The sequence below is a fragment of the Xyrauchen texanus genome, chromosome 47, assembly GCF_025860055.1.
Source record: "Xyrauchen texanus isolate HMW12.3.18 chromosome 47, RBS_HiC_50CHRs, whole genome shotgun sequence".
In the NCBI taxonomy this organism is placed as follows: Eukaryota; Metazoa; Chordata; class Actinopteri; order Cypriniformes; family Catostomidae; genus Xyrauchen; species Xyrauchen texanus.
This window is the reverse complement of record NC_068322.1, coordinates 16,350,696-16,372,541: the sequence shown is the minus strand read 5'-3', so window position 1 is coordinate 16,372,541 and position 21,846 is coordinate 16,350,696. Positions and strand designations below refer to the sequence as shown.

General features: G+C 37.4%; 1 protein-coding gene across 3 annotated transcripts in view; it reads right to left on the bottom strand.

The window, feature by feature from the left end:
- Positions 1 to 1,380: 1,380 nt before the first annotated feature.
- LOC127638759 (serine/threonine-protein phosphatase 6 regulatory subunit 2-like) overlaps positions 1,381 to 21,846 on the bottom strand; it is a 28,358-nt gene continuing 7,892 nt past the window's right edge. Inside the window, exons 2-24 of one of the 3 annotated variants that reach the window (XM_052120473.1) lie at positions 19,702 to 19,861; positions 18,830 to 19,087; positions 17,244 to 17,430; positions 16,567 to 16,704; positions 15,993 to 16,058; positions 15,742 to 15,854; positions 15,457 to 15,570; positions 15,217 to 15,343; positions 14,533 to 14,685; positions 14,143 to 14,373; positions 13,433 to 13,497; positions 13,153 to 13,268; positions 12,980 to 13,065; positions 8,979 to 9,059; positions 7,471 to 7,568; positions 7,165 to 7,222; positions 6,633 to 6,760; positions 6,347 to 6,504; positions 6,123 to 6,258; positions 5,961 to 6,013; positions 5,387 to 5,561; positions 4,925 to 5,035; positions 1,381 to 4,822 (exon numbers count right to left, since the gene is read on the bottom strand). In XM_052120473.1, the coding sequence (XP_051976433.1) occupies positions 4,774 to 4,822; positions 4,925 to 5,035; positions 5,387 to 5,561; positions 5,961 to 6,013; positions 6,123 to 6,258; positions 6,347 to 6,504; positions 6,633 to 6,760; positions 7,165 to 7,222; positions 7,471 to 7,568; positions 8,979 to 9,059; positions 12,980 to 13,065; positions 13,153 to 13,268; positions 13,433 to 13,497; positions 14,143 to 14,373; positions 14,533 to 14,685; positions 15,217 to 15,343; positions 15,457 to 15,570; positions 15,742 to 15,854; positions 15,993 to 16,058; positions 16,567 to 16,704; positions 17,244 to 17,430; positions 18,830 to 19,056 (2,670 nt within the window). In that variant the 5' untranslated portion in view covers positions 19,057 to 19,087; positions 19,702 to 19,861 and the 3' untranslated portion in view covers positions 1,381 to 4,773. Of the gene's footprint in view, positions 4,823 to 4,924; positions 5,036 to 5,386; positions 5,630 to 5,960; positions 6,014 to 6,122; positions 6,259 to 6,346; positions 6,505 to 6,632; positions 6,761 to 7,164; positions 7,223 to 7,470; positions 7,569 to 8,978; positions 9,060 to 12,979; positions 13,066 to 13,152; positions 13,269 to 13,432; positions 13,498 to 14,142; positions 14,374 to 14,532; positions 14,686 to 15,216; positions 15,344 to 15,456; positions 15,571 to 15,741; positions 15,855 to 15,992; positions 16,059 to 16,566; positions 16,705 to 17,243; positions 17,431 to 18,829; positions 19,088 to 19,701; positions 19,862 to 21,846 lie in introns of those variants that run through there. The other 2 variants (XM_052120475.1, XM_052120474.1) reach the window with 2 other exon arrangements.

Sequence of the window (21,846 nt, the reverse complement as noted above, 5' to 3'; positions counted from 1 at the left end):
ATTTTTAACTGAGTATATTTTAAGTGCTGTAACTGCACTACTTCCCTGTCCTGATTTTATTTTTATCTATCAACATGATTGGCTAGGGAGAGTCTTGAGACTCCCGTAAAATCAAATCACAGGATAAAAACTTGAATGGCAGCTGTAGATCTGGCGCCAACTGTGGAGAATGATTCAAGCACAGTTTACAGCTGAACATCTGAAAGGGATTTTCACAGGGGAAAAGGCCAATTGCATGATCGTGTCATGTGAGTTTAACTTGTTTAAGCATTAATCCTGCCTCTAATTTGAAGAAACCTGTCGAGGTAAATTTGCTTACTAGACTGTGTCTATAACGTAGCATGTATTTAATCTGTTACTTAGATTAATAGGGCTGGGGATAGCAAGAGCACCACTGGTTAGTTGAAATATAAAAGTTTGACTTTTTATTTCCTGACGTCAGTCAATGCAGCGCCAATGCTCAAATACACTATAATTCGGCCAACGCCATCTTGGAGAGGATTTAATGTAAACGCAGTCGTTTATGTCTAAAGTGAAAATAAACAGTGGGACAAAAAGCGTATTTGCATCAAAATGTTGGACATTTGTCCAACATTTTGAAGTGTACATCTAACCGAATTGTACATCTAACCGAATGTCTAGTAGACTGTCATATAAAAGCTATTAATCAAACAACACTAACAAGGAAACACGAAAACCACTCACTACTTTTGGCTGAATAACTTCAAGTAGCTTTAGAAGTATTCATGTAATGGATTAAAACAGTGACATTTTTTATGTAGAGAGTGTTAATGGGTATAATAATTTACCATTAAAGTAGAGATGGTAAAATAATTTATAATTAAGATTAGCCTTTATAAAAATAGAAAAGTATTAACATGTGCAGAGGAATACTTCAGCAGAATATTCCACCAATCACAAACTTCAGAAAATTGTGCATCATGCATTAGAATGAGAACAACTATTTCTGGGCTTAAAAGATACAATGAGGTACATTTGTGTCTCAAAAAGAGGACAATGTGAAAAGTTGAAATGAAAAGTCTCATCATTTACTCACCCTCATGACATCTGCCTATGACTTTCTTCAAAATTAAGATTTTTAGAAGTATATTTCAGCTCTGTAGGTCCATTCAATTTAAGTGAAGGGATGCCAAAATGTTGATGCTCCAAAAAGCACATAAAGGTATCATAAAAGTAATCCATATGACTCCAGTGTTTTAATCCATGACTTCAGAATTGATATGACAGGTGTGGGTGAGAAACAGATCAATATTTTAGTCCATTTTTGCTTGAAAATCTGCTCTCTGCCCTGTAGGTGCATGAAGATTGTGAATCACCAAAAACACAAAAAGAAAGTGAAAGTTAAAGTGGAGATTGACTGAGCAGGGAGAATTAATAGTAAAAAAGGAATTAAATATTGATCTGTTTCTCACCACGTCTATCATATCACTTCTAAAGGCAGATTAAATCACTGGAGGCACATGGATTAGACTACTTTTATGAAAAAGCAACAATTCACTTTCATTGTATGGACCAAAAGAGCGGAGATATTCTTCTAAAAATCTTAATTTGTGTTCTGCAGAAGAAAGAAAGGTTTTGTGTGAATTATTCCTTTTTAAGAGTGATGTAGCTCCTGTACCAAACAACTTTTCCCATGCCAGCTATACATCCTCTATTGTGCAGGACATGCTGTGCCAAGTGATCCTGCTTATTAAGCTTCTTTTTTTTTTTTTTTTTTGCATTCCTTGCATTGTTTGGACATATTTTATGCACAACAATAACACCCCGTCAGCATTAAGGGAAATTCAGACCCTACACATAAACTGATTTAAAATGGTGATCAGTATATTGAAAATAACATTTTAATCTTTTAATGTCTGTTATCATGTTTCCCTTTTATTTTTTGGAATCAGACTCATGTAGTGTTTATCATAGATAAGTGATGCATTTTAAAAGTTGGCATATATTGTTCATTATAATGGGGCATATGAATACTTTTAAATTAGCTACTATTTTACTCTTGAGTAGTTTTTAGGACAGCTACTTTTACTAAATGTTTTGGGAAGTAACAGTACTTCTACTTGAGTATAATTTTTCAGTAATCTTTCCACCCCTGAAGCAGAGAAACCCCAAGAATAACTCTAGCATCTGTTCTGACCCATCAATACATGTGATGTACACATCCAAACTCTGCATGTGTTTATATTAAAGTAGTTTGTAGATTCTTGAGAAGGCTTCCATTTAGTTCCATTCAGAGGTTTTAAAGTGCTAAGCTACACGAGCAACGAAAAAGATGGTGAACTTGTTTAAATTAACCCATTTTATAAATGCCTTGCCATTGAAATGCCCTGAATAAGAATAATTTCAATAATAGATTTATTCAATTCTGAACATAGCAAAATAAACACTGATATAGGCAACAATATAATGTACAGACCCAGTCTATACAAATGTTAATGTTTGGCTGAGAACTATTTTTATACCATTTTTGATAAATACCAGTCACAATGGAAAAATATCTTTCATATCTGTTTTTGGATGCTTCATAAAATCTGTGTTATATATACACATTACCACAATTAAGTCTCGAAAACATCAATGAAATCCATAAAATGTCGCTTTTAAAAATAAAGTTGAGAATTTGATAATTTTTTTAAAGCTGCAGCAACTAAGATTTGAGTGCTGCTTTCTCAAACAAATAAAGGGTCTTGCAAATAAAACTCTTTAGTGTGCTGAGCTATAGGGTCAGACCGTACTGTACCTATACATTAATTTTTAGACGGAACACTGAGAAACCTATTTCTTCACCCAATAGTAGCACTGAGTGCACCATATATTTAAAGAACTGGTTAAAAGATAAAATTGAAAAATGTGAATAAGTTACGCATCTTTTTTTTTTTTTTTTTAAAACGATTCAACCATCATCTGCTTGACCTTACAGCTGTATAACAGAGACTCGTCTGTGAATTAATCATGTAGAGAAACAGTCCAGACACAGAAACAGAATTGAACAAATCAATATTTTGGTTGCTGAAGATCACATAAATTAGAATCTCTACAATGTAAAATAATATTGGTTAAAGGTAAAAATAAGATTTTTTTTTTTTAAACAAAGAAAAAAAAAAAAAAAAAAAGAAAGAAAGAAAAAAAAAGGGGCAAATACAGACTTTTGGCTTTGGAATCAAACCTATTTGAACATGTATATATAAGAAGCAGAGCCAATTGAGGATTGACTTCCAGAGGCAGAAAGGCATAGAAGAGCAAACACTCATGGTGTTCCAATGCATAATGGGAGACTGGGTTTTCACACTAACACCTCAATTAAGTGCAAAATAAATAATGCAACATCCCAATCCTAGATTTGGTACCATCATAAGATTGCAGAGATATGATACGGGACAACTAAGTGATAAGAACTGGAGAGAAATTAAATCACATGATGTTCAAGATGAAATAATACAAGAGGTGGATTTTAGTATTTCCACAAGAGCTACCGGAAAGTTCTGAGACAAGTTTAAAATCTTTTTTCTGAAAGCATGTAGCGAGAGTTCTGATAAAAAGGAAGTCTGATGATGCATAACACTGTCCTGTCGAGCATTTCGTAAGGGGGTGGGGGGGTGCATTGTCAGTTATTTCTGACATTTAAAAACAGACAAAAAAGCCTGTTTGCTTTTTAGAGGTGAACCTTTGTCCTCTTACAGGGATTTTGTAACTTAAGGCAAAGGGTACTATGATTACTTTTAGCTTTTTGCTTAAAACCCATGATCCCGTTTAGGCAAAGCTTAACATTAAGCAGAAAATAGACTAGAAATATAACTTTGCAGATACTGTCTGGCTGATCTGAGGAGAGAAAACAATGGATGAATGGAATTCAATACAATCAGAAGGTCTTGACAAACTAGCTAAAACATCGGAGAAACAGTTAAGATAAATAACGCTTTGCATGCAATGAAAAACAAGAGCCTAAATAATACAAATAGGCACACCCTCACATTAACGCATAGTTACTGAATGAGTCCGAAATTTAAATTAAATGGCTAAACATTATTGCACAAGTGCCAACATGGACACCATCTCAAAGCTGAAATATCATCTCAAACTTACAAAATTCTCTTCAACCTCCCCCAAAGCACTTCAGAACATTAAAATAAATGATTTCATGAGTTAGGCCATAATAATCTGATTGTAAAAAAAAAAAAACCTTGGCAGGGCGGTGAACGGTGCAAAAAAGTGTCAAGCGTTACAGCAAACTTCAGTTCTGCTTTAACGTACAGTAAAATGTTGCGGAGGTGGTTGTCAGGCAACAAGGTTTTTGATTTGGCATGAGGATGTAATGATGTTATGCCATGAATGAAGAGCCTGTGCATTCCAAATAGGGCCTTCACATTCCCGTTTTCTACCATCCAAGGCTGCGAGTGAAAAATAATCCAGAAAAAATTAAGTGACGACGACAACCCAAAAAGAAAAGAAATAAATCCTGACAGATCCTGTAATCACATGGTCACTGCTACATTTAAAACTGTGCATATCTCATACAAAGTTGAAAGGATTAAAAGACTAACACCTCTGAGCACTGTACTGGTTACTGGTTTGTGTTACATGCCCCTCGGTTCATCCTCCAATGATGGGCTGATTGGCAGTGTCCAGGACCAATAACATGGCAGCATTCTTTATTTAAACACCAAAAGTGGTATTGAGGTTTGGGGGTTCAGAATGGAAGAGACGGAAAGTAGGTCAGCCCAGATATGGGTTGGGCTCTTTTATCCAGAGCTTTCAGACCGGTCCATTAGGTGTGATCTCAGCTGAAGAAGGTGCCTCAACTCTGCAGAGAAACAGAGATTTTTTTAACCTATCATATGAAATCAGCCACTATGTAAAAGTGTACCATAACAGAATATACAAATAGACACATTTTCTGTTTTACCTCATCTCCGTCACAGTGGTGTCTGAGTCTTCTGTAGGTGCTGAAGACTTGCTGCTATTATCAGCTCTGTCTGTGATGCTGAGCTTCTCCAGAGCTTCAGTAGCCACTTCACTGCAAAGGGACAAGCACAAAATATTACCACCAACTACTTAAAGAAAGAGAAAACATCAAAATATGGTAAATTACAGATTATTAAAAACAGGGCTCCCTGCCTTTTGGGCCAATCAAAACCAAAGACTATTCCGTGATGACAAATTTATGTTCAGAATACAAGAGCACTATCTGGCTAGACAGCATCACTAAATTACCACACTACAATTATTTTCACCACAAATAGTTGAAATGGAAAGATTATATCCTATGAAATTATTAGAAGACTCTCCCCACTCCCTTTTTTTGTCTGGAAAAGCTTACAGCCACATTAGAAAATATTAATTTTGAAACTACAATAAGTGTTTTTACCTTGTAGGTGGTGTTGTCTGCTTGGCAGCTGTTTTAGGGGAGCCTTCAGTTTTATTCTCTCCAGGGTTCTCTTCACTTTCTGAGCCTCCAGATGAGCTGCTGTCTGAAGCCATCAGTGGAGCTTTCTGCTCAGGACTTGCCCCCCACTCTCTTGTAGATGAACCGCTATCAGCCACTGAGTGGAAGACACACCCTTTCAGCAAGACTTTCCACAAGCCAATTTGGAGTACAGGAATGCCAAAGCTATTTCAAATGCATGATGTAGAAATAAAAAGTGAAATCTGATGAAGGATATGTTGGAAGATTCAAGATTTCATCAAAACATGAGCTACTTGTGGGTGGGGAATTATGTATGTGATGTGTGTTGTAGCCATCAAGGCTTTTTTAAAGTCCAAATCACTGAGCTTCAAAAGTTTAACCTTGTTTGTAATTCACATCAGGTAAATGTGGGATTGTGAAAACTGTGTTGGCGAGTCTGGTTGAGTTAGCATGCTCTTCCATGACATCAGTGTGATTTCTTCCCAAGTTCTTAACAGAGTTAATAATCAGACACATGCAAACAGTGAACACTCACAGTTCTTCTCTTGGCCTTGTTGAGGCTGTCCCTCAGTTTGCCTGGATTCTGTGCTGTTGTGGAGAAATCAATATATAAGCAATAATACACTGCTCATTTTCATTAAACATCCCAATGCAGAGCAACGAGCAGCATTTTACACCTGAATCAAAGATCCTTTACCTGCTAAAAGGTTGGAACTCTGTGAAGGTGGCCCAGACAGTCTCCTGCTGGCCCTCTCCGTCCTGCTGAGGAGAGCCACCCCAGGAACTAGAAGAGCTGCCCTCTGTTTCGGCAAAACTTGCCGTCCAGCCTTGGTCTGTGTACAACACACACACACGCACACGTTAATTAATTTATCTGAAAGATTCTGTTTCAAGTTATGGGCGCTACTTTGTATCACGTACTTTGTGGGGACTCTGTAGTCCTGCTGGCCGGTGTATGTGTGGAGAGAGGACTGGAATCTCCCTCAGTGTCCTCTTCCTTAGAGGCCGACCTGCGGTCTCCACCTCCATTTCTCATGGCACTCTTGGGTGAGCTGTCTGAATAAAGAGACAACCCAAACCTGGGGAAAAGAAAAAACATTCATGCATGCATGTCTTGTGACACATTTGTGCTCCTGAATAAATGTAATTTAAACAAATAAACAAAAGAACACAATCTACTTCCTAATGCACGTCAGCAGTTGTGTACCTTGATCTGGATTTGATTTTTGTTGCATAGTTGATTTCTTTTTCATCCCAGATATCTTCCTCTTCCTCACAGTCATCAAACTGCTGTATTCTCTCTTTACAACACGCCTCAAAAGCCACAGCATTGGCCTAAAGGAACACAGCGACCCAAACAATTAATCAAAACAAACTATAAAAGCAGGTTTAAAGGGATAGTTCACCCACAAACGAAAATTCTGCCATCTTTTACTCACCTTTATGTTGTTCCAAACCCATTTGACTTTCTTTCCTCTGTGGAACACAAAATGAAATATTGGGTCGAATGTTCAGTCTCAGTCACTACTCACTTTGCATCTTTTTTCCATACAATGAAAGTGGATGGTGACAGGCTATTATTGTGCCTGATTTCGCATTGTATGTTCCACACAAGAAAGTAACACGGGTTTTGAACAACATTAGGGTGAGTAAACGATAACAGGAATGTCATATTTGAGAGATCTATCCTTTGGTGGTTCAAATAACAGATGGTATTTCTTGTGATACAAATCACTTACACTATGATCATCTGTGTCTATATTGAAGTTTATTTCAGCAATTCGATCAAACGCAGCACTGAAATACATTGAGAGAGGATGTGAGTATTACAGGAAGGATTAGGCTCTGCATCTCTTTCTATTTAATCACTATCAATATCCACCACACAAAGTCTTCTTCACTTAGAAATATAATCAAAAAGGATGAAAATGAGTACATAAACAATTCTCTGCAGTCACAATCTCTTTTTATTGAGCTAAGAAATGTTTAAAGACTTCATACATGTAAATAATGGGTCTACTCTGCACAACACATTTAACACTCACTTGATGTTTTCATCATGTTCACTGAACTCCTCATCGTTGAAGCCAAACTGATCTATAAAGTTGGCTGTCATCTGCTGAATCTGGTAATCTGAGAATGCCTGTAAGAAAAACAATAAACAAGCTAAAATTAGAGGTCGAACAACAGTGGATTTTGCCGATACGATTACTAAGGAGGTAGAAAAGGCAGATAACAAATTAATTGGCCGATAGTTTTAAAAATCGATTTATGGAATGCAAAAAAATGTCTTAGTCTTTGCTTACTATAACAAGCACGGACATAGATGCCACAAGATTTCAAAATGAATAAAATCCCAGGTGCTGTTTATTGTGCATCCAAAATCCCAATAATATCCACAAAAAAATTCAGATTTGGTGCATAATGAGGCACTTTCATCTATTAACAAGCCCAAACCACTCAAGGGATTCTTATTTTAAAATTATGGAGACTTGGATCCGTTACAATGCTCTATATTACAGCATTTACAAATGTAAGATTTTTCTAGCCTATATATTCACCAGATTAAGTTTAATGATGAATAAGGTTTATTATATATATTCAGCTTTTGTGGGATCAGCTAGACTGTAAGGTGTGTGAGACGTGCCTGACAAGACAGCCACATCTATGGCAAGTGTTACAGGAAGTGTGGGGTGAAATGTCATCTGTGTATATTGACAAACTGACAGCTAGAATGCCAAAGATCTGCAAAGCTGTCATTGCTGCACGTGGAGGATTTTTTTTATGAGAACACTTTGGTTTTTTGAACACTGTAATAGTAATTTTTCAGGTTATTAATGTGCTGACTACACTTATTTGTGATAAGTTGAATGCCACTTTGGTGAATAAAAGTACCAATTTCTTTCCATAAAAGCAAAATCTGTACATTATTCCAAACTTTTGGCCACCAGTGTGTGTGTGTGTGTGTGTGTGTACATAGTTTTATATATATATATATATATAAAACTATATAAAAACACCTATCACAACTATCGGAATAATAACCGATAGTTCCATAAAGCAACTATCAGCACAGATTAATCAGTAAAACCGATATACCGGTTCTACTTCTACTTTAAATGTGCTGTAAGCGATTTTAGCTGTTCTACTTCCACTAGACTGAGCCACTGAATAAGCTACACTATCTCTTTCCAAAGCCCCGCACTCCGAAGTTGCCATATGAGCTAAAATGTTTGTTAAAAATAACTGCAGGAAAATAGCGCCCTCAGCCTACAACTATTATGAACAACAAGGCAAAAAAAATGTCATAAAGCCTCAATAATTCGCTGTAACTACAATACTATAAGAACACAAAATGATTGACAGGAAGAAAGCATCAGTGACTGTGGCCCACAGACACATTTTTGTTTGCCGTTTACAGAATCTAGAGCTGTCACAGTGATCGGTGAGTTATCTTATTTTATCATTATATTTCATGGAGTAGGAACTTTTTTTGCATACATTTCAATGAAAAGATTGTAGAGTCACATCATGTGTAATTGATGATTCTCACCTGCTGGATGGACAGATCATTGGGGAAGGGACACTCCATGTCATCATCCTCACTAGATGAGTGCAAGTTATGGGTGCTCACCTGGAATACAGGATGAGAACCAATCAAGAGAAAATCAGCATCAATCTAGGTGAAAAGCTATGTATATGACATATATTAAAAAGTTAATCAACGCAAAATTTAAAATCAAATTCATTCAAATTGAGAGAAAGTGTCGTGACAGAACTCACAAACATATCGTTATATTTTATAACCTCAATTCCGAAAAAGTTGGGACAGTATGAAAAATGCTTATAAAAACAAAAAGGAATGATTTGTAAATTAAATTCACCCTTTGCTATATTGAAAGCACTACAACTAAACATTAGATAATGTTTTACCTTGTGAATTAAATAGATTTTTTAATGTACAGTAATTTCAAATCAGATAATTGTTACAAGCTCTAAAAAAAGTTGAGACGGCAATTTAAGACTAATAACAATTTGACGAGTTGAAATATGATGTGAAATGGGAGATGTTAAACAGGGTGAGGCAATCGTGTTTATAGGTAGCCTCTAAAAACAGCCTAGTCTTCAAGAGCAAGGATCATTTGAGACTTGTCAATTTGCCAAGAGATGCTTCAGCAAATAATCCAGCACTTTGAGAACAATGTTCAACAAAAGCCAAATTGGAAGGATTTTGGGCATTTTACCCACTACGGTGCACGATAGTTAAAATATTCAAATCTCGGTGCGTACAGGGCAAGATGAAAACCACTTCTGAATGCGTGTCATCTTCGATCTCTTGGGCGTCACTATCTGAGCAGACTGTGCCTTTTTGAATATGCTTTGTGATTTTCTGGTTTGTGAATCTGCGATATAAGCAATAGGCCTGAGGTTATGGAGCTCAAACATTGTTTTAGTGAAGTTACAAACCTTATAACCTCAATAAATGCAAAGTATAAATCAAAGATAAGAATGAGGAAATCGAAAGGAAGTGTGGAGAGTCCGTGAGAATTAGCAAATATTCCTTTTGGAATCTTACGTGTCACATTGCCAGAGAGCACGAGGATGTGATACATGCAGCAAAAGGTGAGCCAGTAGGCTACACTATTATTCGAGAATGAGATTAATAGAGAAGTAAGGTATCTTATCATTTTGGCACCATGTCAGCGCAGCTGCCAGCTAGATGCAGGCCCGGTTCTGCAGGGTTGCGAACATTAGAGAACCCTTAATTGAATATGTAAGCTTAATAATACTGTATATTGGTAATGCATTTTTTCATGAATCCTGGCTAACAAACAAAAAAAAATCCCTGTTAACATGTATGATCTTGCAGATCAGTGTGTCCTAATTTGCAGGTGCAGCATTCTGCTTTCATGCACCCATTGTACAATTGAGCATTTGATTAGTAAATATTTCTGCTCTCGCATAGAGAATTTCATAGCGGAATTATCTCTCTTAATCGACCGCTTGTTGATTTCGATTTCTGCTTCGAGATAAAGTGGCACATAACTGCTGGTCAGTTTCCAAAGCCAAATCCACACATTAACAAGAAGTGAAACGTACAACACGATATAAGCAATAGGCCTGAGGTTATGGAGCTCAAACTCTAGATATATGGTTGCCGATAACATCTTTGACATTGCTTGCTGCATTCATGCGCAGAGAAAAAAAAAGAAAAAAAATTATTGTAACTCTTCTTAAATGAAGTTAGTGTTATTTGCTAATTCAATATTTTTATTTGTTTAGATCAGCGTTTCTCAGCGGTACCGCCCTAGGAGCGTTTGGACAATGTTGGAGGCGGTGTGAACGAGGCAGCAGAGAGGGCTCAGGCACAAATGGGGGCGTTACTCAGAGGTACTCAACAGGCGGCCTGCGCAAAAATCTTTTCAGCTCTTCTCCTTAGCCTATGTCTTCGTCTTGCTTGGATTACTGCTGCCACTTCACCAGGAGGATATGCCAGGAGAGCCGCTTCCTAAGTTACACATGCTTTTAAGAGGCAGAGAATTTTCAGCGCAAAATAGAGGCGCACTTTCACCGGCTTTTTCTGTACATAACGCGGAATCCAGAGCGCCCACACTAATGACCGTAATTAATAAAAAAAAAGTGGCTGTTTTTGACGCCGTTTTTTCTTCGGTTCAGTTCAGGTGGCCGAGCTGTTGTCGTCTTTGTTCGTCATTTGAAATCAAATGACCGTTTGTAGGCTATTCAAATTTGAAGCCTAGCATATATTGCCTAATTGAGTGCGCCAACAACCGCTGCTTTTTCATTGGCCATTTAGGTTAGTTACGTTATTGTATAGTTAGGTTAGTTGCGTTAAGAGGTCAGGGGGGCATTTGTTCAAAAAAGGTTGAGAACCACTGGTTTAGATATATGGTTGCAGGTAACATCTTTGACATTGCTTGCTGCATTCATGCGCAGAGAAAAAAAAGAAAAAAATTATTGTAAGTTTTCTTAAATGAAGGTAGTGTTATTTGCTAATTAAATATTTTTATTTGTTTTGTGGTCATTAAACATGATTTCATATATATATATATATATATATATATATATATATATATATATATATATATAGTGAATCTGGACTTTATATGCATCAAACGATCATGTCTTGTGCATGTGCTCTTTAAATGTACAGCAAGGTTTAACCATGGATTTAACAAACAAAAAATATTTGCCCTGCATAAAGTGAGATTTTGTCTATATATATATATATATAAGACAAAATAAGACAAAATCTCACTTTATGCAGGGCAAATATTTTTTGTTTGTTAAATCCTCTTCATAGCCTAGCACCTTCCTATCTTCTAGATCTTATTCATATATATTCTCCTACCCGCACTCTTAGATCCTGTTCCTCTCTCTCTCTTGTGATACCTTCTGTTCGTCTTACTGCTATGGGGTCCAGATCCTTTAGCAGTGCTGCTCCACAACTCTGGAACTATTTACCGCCAGATATCCGTAATTGTGATCGTCTTTCCACTTTCAAGTCCCTCCTCAAAACCCACCTTTTTAAATTAGGTTACTACAAATAACTCTTATTATGACTGTATATATTCCTATGATATTGCACATTTTTATATGTGATTTTAGGTTTTTATCTTTTCTTATTGTAAAATTGATTATGTCTGTAAGGTGTCCTTGAGAGTCTTGAAAGGCGCCTATAAATAAAAGTTATTATTATTATTATTAAGTTATTATTATAACCTGTCTTAATAAGATGGCCAAGCTGTAATCAGCGTCAGGTCCAAAAGTCAGAGTCTGTATGGGCAAGGGGTGTGTCAGTGCCCCTAGCATAGGTAACTCGCACATCTGTGAGGGCACCATTAATGCAGAAATATACGTAAACATTTTGGAGCAAAATATACTGCCATCCAGCACTGTCTTTTCCAGGGACGTCGCTGCATTTTCCAGCAGGACAACTTTAAAAAACATACTGCATGGATTAAGTGCATGGCTGTGTAAGCAGTGTGCGCGAATGCTAGATTGGTCTGCCTGCAGTCCTGACCTGTCTCCAATTGAGAATGAGTGGCTCATTATGAAGCACATAATATGGCAAGTACAATTAAAGGCCCTGTACAATTGTACAGCTGAAGACGTGCATAATGGATGAATGGGGGATATTCCACTTTCTAAACTTGTCTTCAGTGCCCAAATGCTTAAGTGTTATAAGAAGAAATAGTGATGTTTCACAGTGGCAAATACACGACTGTCTCAACTTTTTTTGAGCATGTTGGAATCATCTGATTTGAAATAACTGTACATTTAAAAAAAAAAAAAAAATACAAAATTACATTCACAAGGTAAAACATCATATAATGTTTAGTTGTAGTCCTTTCAATATACCAAATGGTAAATACAATTTACAAATCACTCCTTTTTGTTTTTATTAGCATTTTTCATACTGTCCCAACTTTTTTGGAATTGGGGTTGCAGCATTACACTGACTATTGTATTGTATATTGCTGGTGCTGTCCAATGGAATAAAACGTATGTGTGAATGTTATGCTTCTCCCTCACCAAATCCACTGTGTTTCTCCTGTTGGTCTCTCTCAGAGTCTCACCCACAAAACTCTCCCAGCGACCTCTGCAGTCCTCTGACAGCTCTGTAGATGGACAAGCACATTAACATCTCTGTAATAACATACACACCTTTAGCCATGGTCAGCCATGATACTTCTAGCACTAAAAACCTTTAATTAGATCATTCATTTGGGAGTGAGCCAGCCCTTTCTCCAGGTTCTGAACCACAGTGTTTGCAATTCTTGTCAAGTGACCCATGTTTCCCCTTCGTCTGCCCCCTTCAGCCCTGGAGATGAAGAAAGAGAAACAACATTCAACCAACAGAAGAAACAAACAGACCTCCAACAATCCGACTGACGTAATGATGAACTGGGGATCAGCTACACAGGTCACACGTGTGAGAGACACTGTATATAAATCACAGGCAGAAAACAGATGAGAGGCTCTTACTGGATTTTGTCATTTTCCTCCCAGGCATCTAGAATCCTTTGTACCAGCTGGCAATGCTGGAAGAGCTGGGGAAAGCAGAGAGCCAGAAGTCACATGAACAACAGGAAACACAAAGACAGTGTAGATAACAGGACGGAAATGAAAAAAAATAAATAAATGTATGATTTAAAAAAGAATCAGTGCAGAGAACAAGAATGACACTTGATTAGATCATGTTTGCTTGTGCAAAATTCCCTACCACAATGCTAAGGTGTTGTGAGTTGTTGCCAGGGCATTTATATGTGGTTGTTAATGTGTTCTTAGTGTTTTTTTTTTTAACATGTCTCTGTGGTTGCTTGCTGACCCATGTCAATAGAGCACATCCTCTACAGTCCTGATATAGAATGCTATTCTAGTCCACAGATATGACTTTCAGATTTTTGCCTGTTTTATCATCTGGCAGGCAAAAACTAAAAGTCTAATTGCTTAGAAAAGGATGTTTCATTCATGTCCGTAGCAAAAATAATGCAGTTAAGTATAAATTTTTTACATTTTGGACAAGGGGTTTGTTCAAATCCCTCACCCTAGCATTAGCAATAGTAATAGTAATACTTGCATCAGTATGCAACAGTAAAATGGCCCAATATCCGTTTCCTCTAAGCTCCTCTGACAGATGGTTTTGAAAATCATGAGTGAAAAGACAAATCACACCAGTTCACTTTAAGACCTACATTGGTGACAAGAGCATCTTGAATGGGTGTGGTTTCTGGGTCTGAGTTGCAGATTTGTCCAGGTGTTCCCTCCTCCAACTTGCTGCCTGTGCCCATTGCTGACCTCTCCTTGTGGTTTTGAAGGCCTGGGTTTTGGAACTCCGTGTGGGCAGAGTGGTTCAGTATGGACACCACACACAGCTCAACTTGCAAGTGCAAGAAATTATTCCAAGTGTATTTAAAGAACAAATCCTGCAAGCAGAGAGTGGGAGAGGAAGTGAGAATTAAATAAAAGGTGTTGGAAAATAGTCTATGATAGAGTCTATGGTGTTGAGTCTGCAGTATTCATTGTATGCGTGTGTGTGTGTGTGTGTGTGTGTGTGTGTGTGTGCGTGTGTGTAAGTGAATTACCAACAGCAGGTCCATGGTGTTGAGTCTGCAGATCTCTTGGCAGATGCTGAGGTCACAAGTCTGCAGCAGAGAAGCCACCAGTCTGGCCACATGAAGGCGGGAGTTTCCCAGAGGCTGCTCCAGAATGCCCAGCGTAGTGAGTATTGCACTTCTCTGCTCCACAGGACAGGGAGGGAGATTGACACATTGTTAAAGGCAGCCACTCTCAGCAGAACACCACAAAACACTGTCGGTGAATGTTGAGATAGTGGCTCTGTTCCAAAACTAGTAAGCTGCCTACTGAGACAGCATTATAGGACATCATAGACTCTCTCCTGATACAAAAACTGAGAAGAATTATTTACGAGTCAAGTCTCCTTGGCACTTCATGTGTAGATCATTATTATAATTCCTGCCTATTAAAAGCATTCCAGATCAGCCACTTACGAAATTCCATTTAGGTTAGAAGCTGGCTTAGAGTTATGTATATGTAGGCAGTAGACAGCAAGGCAGCTCAATAGGAACTGGAACAGAACTAATGTCACCTGTGCTCCAAACTAAGCTATTCGTAAACCTATAGGCAAAGCTGGGTCACAAGCCTAACAGCCAACATACTTGCTTTGTCTTTTGTGTTCAATAAATTAAGAGAATCAAGCCAGTATGTTTGAACAAACCCTTAAAAATTCTGAAATTCTGAAATGATACCATAGGAGGGTTCAGTAGGAGCTGCTGGAAGTCCTTTAGATGAGGCTCAATAGCACGTAAAATACTGCTGTTGACAGTGTAAGACCTTTCACATCCCTGAGAATATAGGTCCATCAGACCCTCCAGCCTAACCAAATGAGACACAGGGGAACAGATGATTGTCGAAGCAAGGTCAAGTCCAAGTAAGGCTGTTATTTTGATGTTTATTTTGAGTTTGTGCCCTGGCACAGATGAACTCACCCTGGCCTCCGTGACTCCAGCAGCGTAAGAAGCACTTGCGTTCCATTGACGACAGACGCTTCAGTCCTCTCCCCTTCAAACATGTTCTTTAAAAGCTCTGCCACATTCTCTTGTCTAAAAAAAACCCCCAAAACAATCAGAGATGATGAGATACAAAAATAATGATTACATCAGATAAACAAACTCCATCTGCGCTCACTATTGAGTAAGTAGATCTTTACACGTGGCCCACCAAAGTGACTTTGAGACCATCTCTGATTACAGATGATCAAATTAGACACTTACGACTCCAAGACAGCGAGTAAGGGGTCTGGATCTGTGACCTCTGACAACTGATTGGCCTGGTCCCGACTGAGACGGATGATGTCACAAAGAGTCTGGGATGCATTAGATTGTCTCTGCAGACAAATAATTTGGAAATAATGCCTTAGTGCGTTATCACTCTTGTAATGCTTTTTTTTTTTTTTACTTTAATATACAATTGAAATCATGTGAGGTGGAGGTGAAAAGTTAATTGGAAAGAGTGATTTTTGTACCTCTTCATCTCTCCCTGTGTGCATGAGTTCGGTAAGTCTCTGGATGAGCCTCTCTTCATTCAGCCACTGCAAAAACACACATTTACATAATTATTACATATTAGAATCACAACTCAATAATGACTGATGAGTGAAGATTCAACCAGGCCTTGGTTGAACAGCAATTAGACCAAATGTGGGTCAATGTCTGAATTAAACTATCAAATCACTGTTTTTGTGTAATATTTCTTAAAGGTAATATCAATCAATTTGTAAGATTTTAAACAAATACAATTTAATTAAAATGATAAGGTGAAATATGAAAATAAAATGTACAATATATAATATTGTGTGAAGTCATATATATGAATAGGCCCCCCTCTCTAGGTTTGCTTAATAACTTTTTCAGTTGCTTTACGCTTTCATGTAGTCAGAAGTCTGGCTTTCTCTTGACAATGGTGTCAACACAACATTGCTTTTAGTGTCAGAGGTAACTTTCAGGACAATCAGCAACTATCGACACACCATTAATAAACAGAGTGCCAATGACACAAGTTCCATACTGTCCATTTATAGAAGGAATTATGGTGCTTACTTTAAGGACCTCAATTCTTAACGGGGCAGGCTCTACACAGCTGATGAGGCGCAGCAATAGGTCCATCATTGCTGAGGCATCAATGTGATTCAGCACCAGACTGATAAAGTTGTGTTTTTTCCTTAGGAAAGAGATTACCTGCAGGACGACAAAAAAACAACCGACCAACAATTATTTCACTAACTGAAAATACAGCAAATACAGCAATTAAACTGTTGGATGTCGAAGTCACTGTGCTGTTGACTGCTAGTAGGCACTGCAAATCAACAGCAGCATCCAATAGTATCAGTGGGTGGATTGGTGTCTGCAGTCTTGGATGTTAATGCATTTGCTGCTTTTTCACTGTTTCGCTGCTCAACTTTGACACATTGCTGCTCATATCACTGGAAATCACCAACTCTCATTAAAAATGAATGACTGCAAGTCACGGTGTTGCTGCAAATCGATGTCAGTGTGAACACCGCTTAAGAGATCACAATGCTTTCTATTGATCTGGGTTTTACATCTCTCAAAACACACCTTTAGTGACTTTATGGTCACTGTGAGCGACTGAGACATCTCTGAATTCTATTTACCTCATAGTCCAGCATTTCACAGGTGATGTAAACTCATGATTTCTTTGGCACGAGATCTGCTTTGTACAACATGTCCTCTAGTGCAAGATCAAATGTGCATACCTGTTCTGTTTTGCGTGCAATCAAGTTGCCAATGGTCTTGCTGAAGAAGGAGGCCAGCAGGGGATTAAGGGGTGGCTCCTGCTCCAGAAAGTGGTAGAGCTTCTCCAATAGGGATTCATCTCCACCCAGCTTATCATTGATAAGAGAAACATCAGAGGTCAGGAGTTCACATGCAATATTTGGAAACCTGAAAAAATAAAACCAGACAAACAGTCTATATTTCCAACAGTTCTAATTTATAAGTTGTGGAACTCCAAGCAGTAACAACAACAAACCAAAGGCTTCTATGTTGAATTGGCCTTTGACTTTACAAACAAGCTAACTTCAGGGGTTTTCAGCGAAAGCATTTCAGATGTAACAGATAGTTGCTCTGTAGCACTATTGATCATCTTTGTCACTCATATACCACTAAAATAAACTCTGGTCAACTCCGTGCTAGTGTTACAGGGAAAATCAATTACACAAATGATACAGCCTGCAGGGTAATGCGTTCTGTTTCAGCGACGTGCATCATATTGTAGGCTTCTGCATTTGACAAAAATATTACCATGTAAAAAATATGGATCCAACAGAACTGTTTATTTATGACGAGTTGTTGTTAAAGAACACATTTCACTCGTTCAATGCAACAACATTTCACAATACTTGGAAAGAAAAATAAAAGAGCATCTGCTTGCTCATTTCAAGACAAATGATTCTGCCTGCCTCCTACATAACACCAACTAAATTATTTTAGTTTTCAAATTAATCGTAATCTCTCTTTCTCGCTCACCATATGGTCCCAACACAGCATGCAAAAACCGATGAGGACATTTCAGCCCTTCAAATCATGACTGTATTTATCATATTTATGGTGCAAAGCACAGCAATTGTTATAGTGCAAGGGTAGCAGAATGTTATGCAGGTGTAATGTTACACAGGACCGTTTAAACAATTATTTATTTGTTCCTCTTCCTCTTTCATTTTAAAATGCACCTTCTCAGTTTTGTCCATACTTTCCTAAATAATCTGCTCTTCTGCTAACTTGAAGGTTTTTACCTGAATGTTTATAGCGCTCCTGTATCTAGGAGCTACAAGTATGCAGGGCTGCCAGTGAACAGCACTTATCCCCTACAGTAGTAATTTAACAATTCTCAGTAGAAGTCAGTAGCACGTTATTACTGCCAGGTGTATTTACTCAATAAATACCAATGATGGTATTTCCCAATAAAATACACTTAAATATAGTTCAACCCAAAATTTAAATCTGTCATCATTTACTCACACTAATGTTGTTCCAAACCCATAAGACTTAGTTTCTTCAAAGGAACACAAAAGGACAACATTAGCAGAAAGATGCAATGTAAGGAAATGCGGCTACACATTCTGCCAAACATTGCCTTTCATTTTCTGTGGAGGATAGAAAATCATCAGATTACATAACAACATGAGGGTGTGTAAATGATGGCTGAATTTTCATTTCTGGATGATTTTATTTCCCTTTACCACAGGGAATATATTAAGTACAATGAGCTCACTGACAAAACAGCTTTAAAAGTGACCTTGAAAGTGAGGTGCCAAACCACGTGCCGTTCTCTCTCTCTTACTTGAAGCGTGTTTTCTCCGCCAGATCAGCAGGAGGCTCTTCTGTGATGAGGGTAACCAGCTCCTGCATGCAGTGATCCTTGGAGATGAAGAGCAGGAGCTTGCGATTCTGTGCTTTGCATTCCTGCAGGACATCTTCCTCTTCCATCAACTCTCTCAGAGTCACGCCCTCCCGATCCAGCAGCTGGTCAATATGGGAGGTGTTGTTCAAGTCAAACTTCCAAAACATGATGGTGGTCGCTGCAGCAGGAAGCACAGACCTGAAGAGAAAATCATTAAAAATCATGATAGGGCATACAAGAGATTTCTTTTCGAAATGATTTAAAAGTGCACTCAGTCATGTTTTTTAATGTTGTGTTGGAAGTCCTCTTCAATTTATACTAACACCTAGTGGCATGGATGCATCATCATGCCAGAGCAATATTGTATTATTGAAGTGAACAAGAGAGGAGAGGAGAATGGAGGGGGAAAAAAAAATGGAGTGGGAGCCTGGAAGGAACGAAGAATAGACATAGCAAGTAAAACTAACAGATGAAAGAGAATCTGGAGAATAGAAGATCGAGGAAGCAGACAAAAATAATTGATGGTCCTTTAAAGCATCCAACTTACACATCCCACTCAAACAAAACATGAAACAACTGGAAAAATTATTTATTTCATTGCTGATTGAAATGACCTTGGCTGTTAGATTTTCTAACAACTCTGGTCATGAACAAAGCAAGTAAACATTTCCCACAGGATGACTGGTATCCATGCATCACACCCAGGGTGATATATTTCACACAGCTTTCTCAAAGAACTGTTATCTGAGCCTATGTGAAAGAACTCAAACCAATGAACATTTCTAGCATTTGTTATATAAATATATTTTTACCAGCTGATGAAACGTGTGAATCCTTAGTTACACCTCCTCCACAGGCAGACAGGCATTTGAGTGGCAGAATGCAGACAGCACAGAATGACCTAGCATCAATCTGCATGAGGTCAACTTCCCACCACGCCCTCCTCGAATACACGCCTCAGAAGAACTGACACTGTGGAAAGGAAACAAGAATGTGAAAGTGCAAATGCAAATTGTGCTTTCATAAATTAATGCAGGTGGCGTGAGAAACACTTCAACCAATGTGACAAGCCAATGTGTCTGCAAAAGGTGCACAGCACAAAGTATGACAAATTAATATTTAATGTTTAAACATATAATGCATAGCATCACATTCTCTGGGTACCATGAAATATACAATACACTCTGTACAGCACTGCAAGACGAAAATATTCAAAGAATATTCTGAGTTCAATACAAGTTAAGCTCAATTGATGGTATTTGTGGCATAATGTTGATTACAACCAAAAATTATTTTGACTCGTTTGGTTATTAAAAAAATAAATAACAATTTGGTTAGAGTAGGGCTCTATGAAATCAGTTTTATTTTTCCCCCCAATTCTGTGCTTTACATAAAATTTTTTCATTTTAAGTTGAACAACACTGTATCATGAAAAAAACTGTCTAATCAAATTAATTCATGTAAATCAAATCAAAAGAAAAAATATTTTCAACCATCAACTGTCACGTTGTTGAAAGTATCGCCATTGGCTAGTACATTTTAGTTTTTACTCGCCAGATTTTGACGACATGAAATCATAATGCAACTGAAAAAGACATTAAGCAAATCGAGAAAGGGGGCCTATTCATATATATGATTTCACACAATATTGTATATTGTACATTTTATTTTAATATTTCACCATATCATTTTAATTACATTTTAGCTGTTTATAAATTTAAAATTTCACATTCTATCAATTTATATGATGTCATGAAATTGCATTTTTAATAATGATAAAATATGTTGTCACTGTTTGAAATTTCATACACATTTTAACAAAAACATTCACAAGGTTACAATTATTATAAAAATTAGGGCTGTCATGATAATTAAATTTGGCTGACAATTAATTGTCAAACAAATAATTGCGATTATGTCTATTAATTGCCTATTTTTGGTCTCAACGAATGTGATGATTAATTGCCATACAACTGTTACTATTTGTGCTTCATGTAGACAAAGTCATTCATACAAATTTAACAAATTAGATTTTAATTATCAAAATATTTTTTTCCTTTTGTTTGTTTTGTTACCCAGCCAACCTGTATATAATTTATAGTATAACATTATATAATATATTATGCAATGGTAAATATACACTGATCAGCCACAACATTACAATCACTGACAGTTGAAGTGAATTACATTTATTATATTGTTACAATGGCACCTGTCAAGGGGTGGGATATGTTAGGCAGCAAGTGAAAAGTCAGTTCTTGTATTTCATGGAAGCAGGAAAAATGGGCAAGCATAAAGATCTGATCGACTTTGACATGGACCAAATTGTGATGGCTAGACGACTGGGTCAGAGCATCTCCAAAACAGCAGAAGAGCTACAGTAGCGCAAATTGCTGAAAACCTTATGCTGGCCATGATAGAATGGTTTCAGAATACAAAGTGCATTGCAGCTTGCTGCGTATGGGGCTGCGTAGCCACAGACCGGTCAGAGTGCCCATGCTGACCCCTGTCCACCACCGAAAGCACCTACAATGGGCATGTGAGTGTCAGAACTGGATCATGGAGCAATGGAAGAAGGTGGCCTGGTCTTAGGGCAGTGCTTCTCAATTATTTTCTGTTACGCCCCCCCCTAGGAAGAAGTAAACATTTCGCGCCCCCCAACTCTCCACCATGACTGTAAATAGTATCATTTGTCTATAAAATTGTTAAAAGTACACCTCTGCATAACATTGTATCCTTATTAACATAAAAAAAAAGAAATACAGATCAACTTACAACAAAGAATAACATTATTAACATTGTTTTTTAGTCTGTAACAGAAAAGACTTAAAGTGCATCAATTTGCCTGAAATTTAAAAAAAAATGCAATCCTTATTTAAACTGTAAATTTCTTTTGACCATTTGATACTAAATTTTATTTTTTATATAATCAATAAATAATAATAAATTCAAATTGA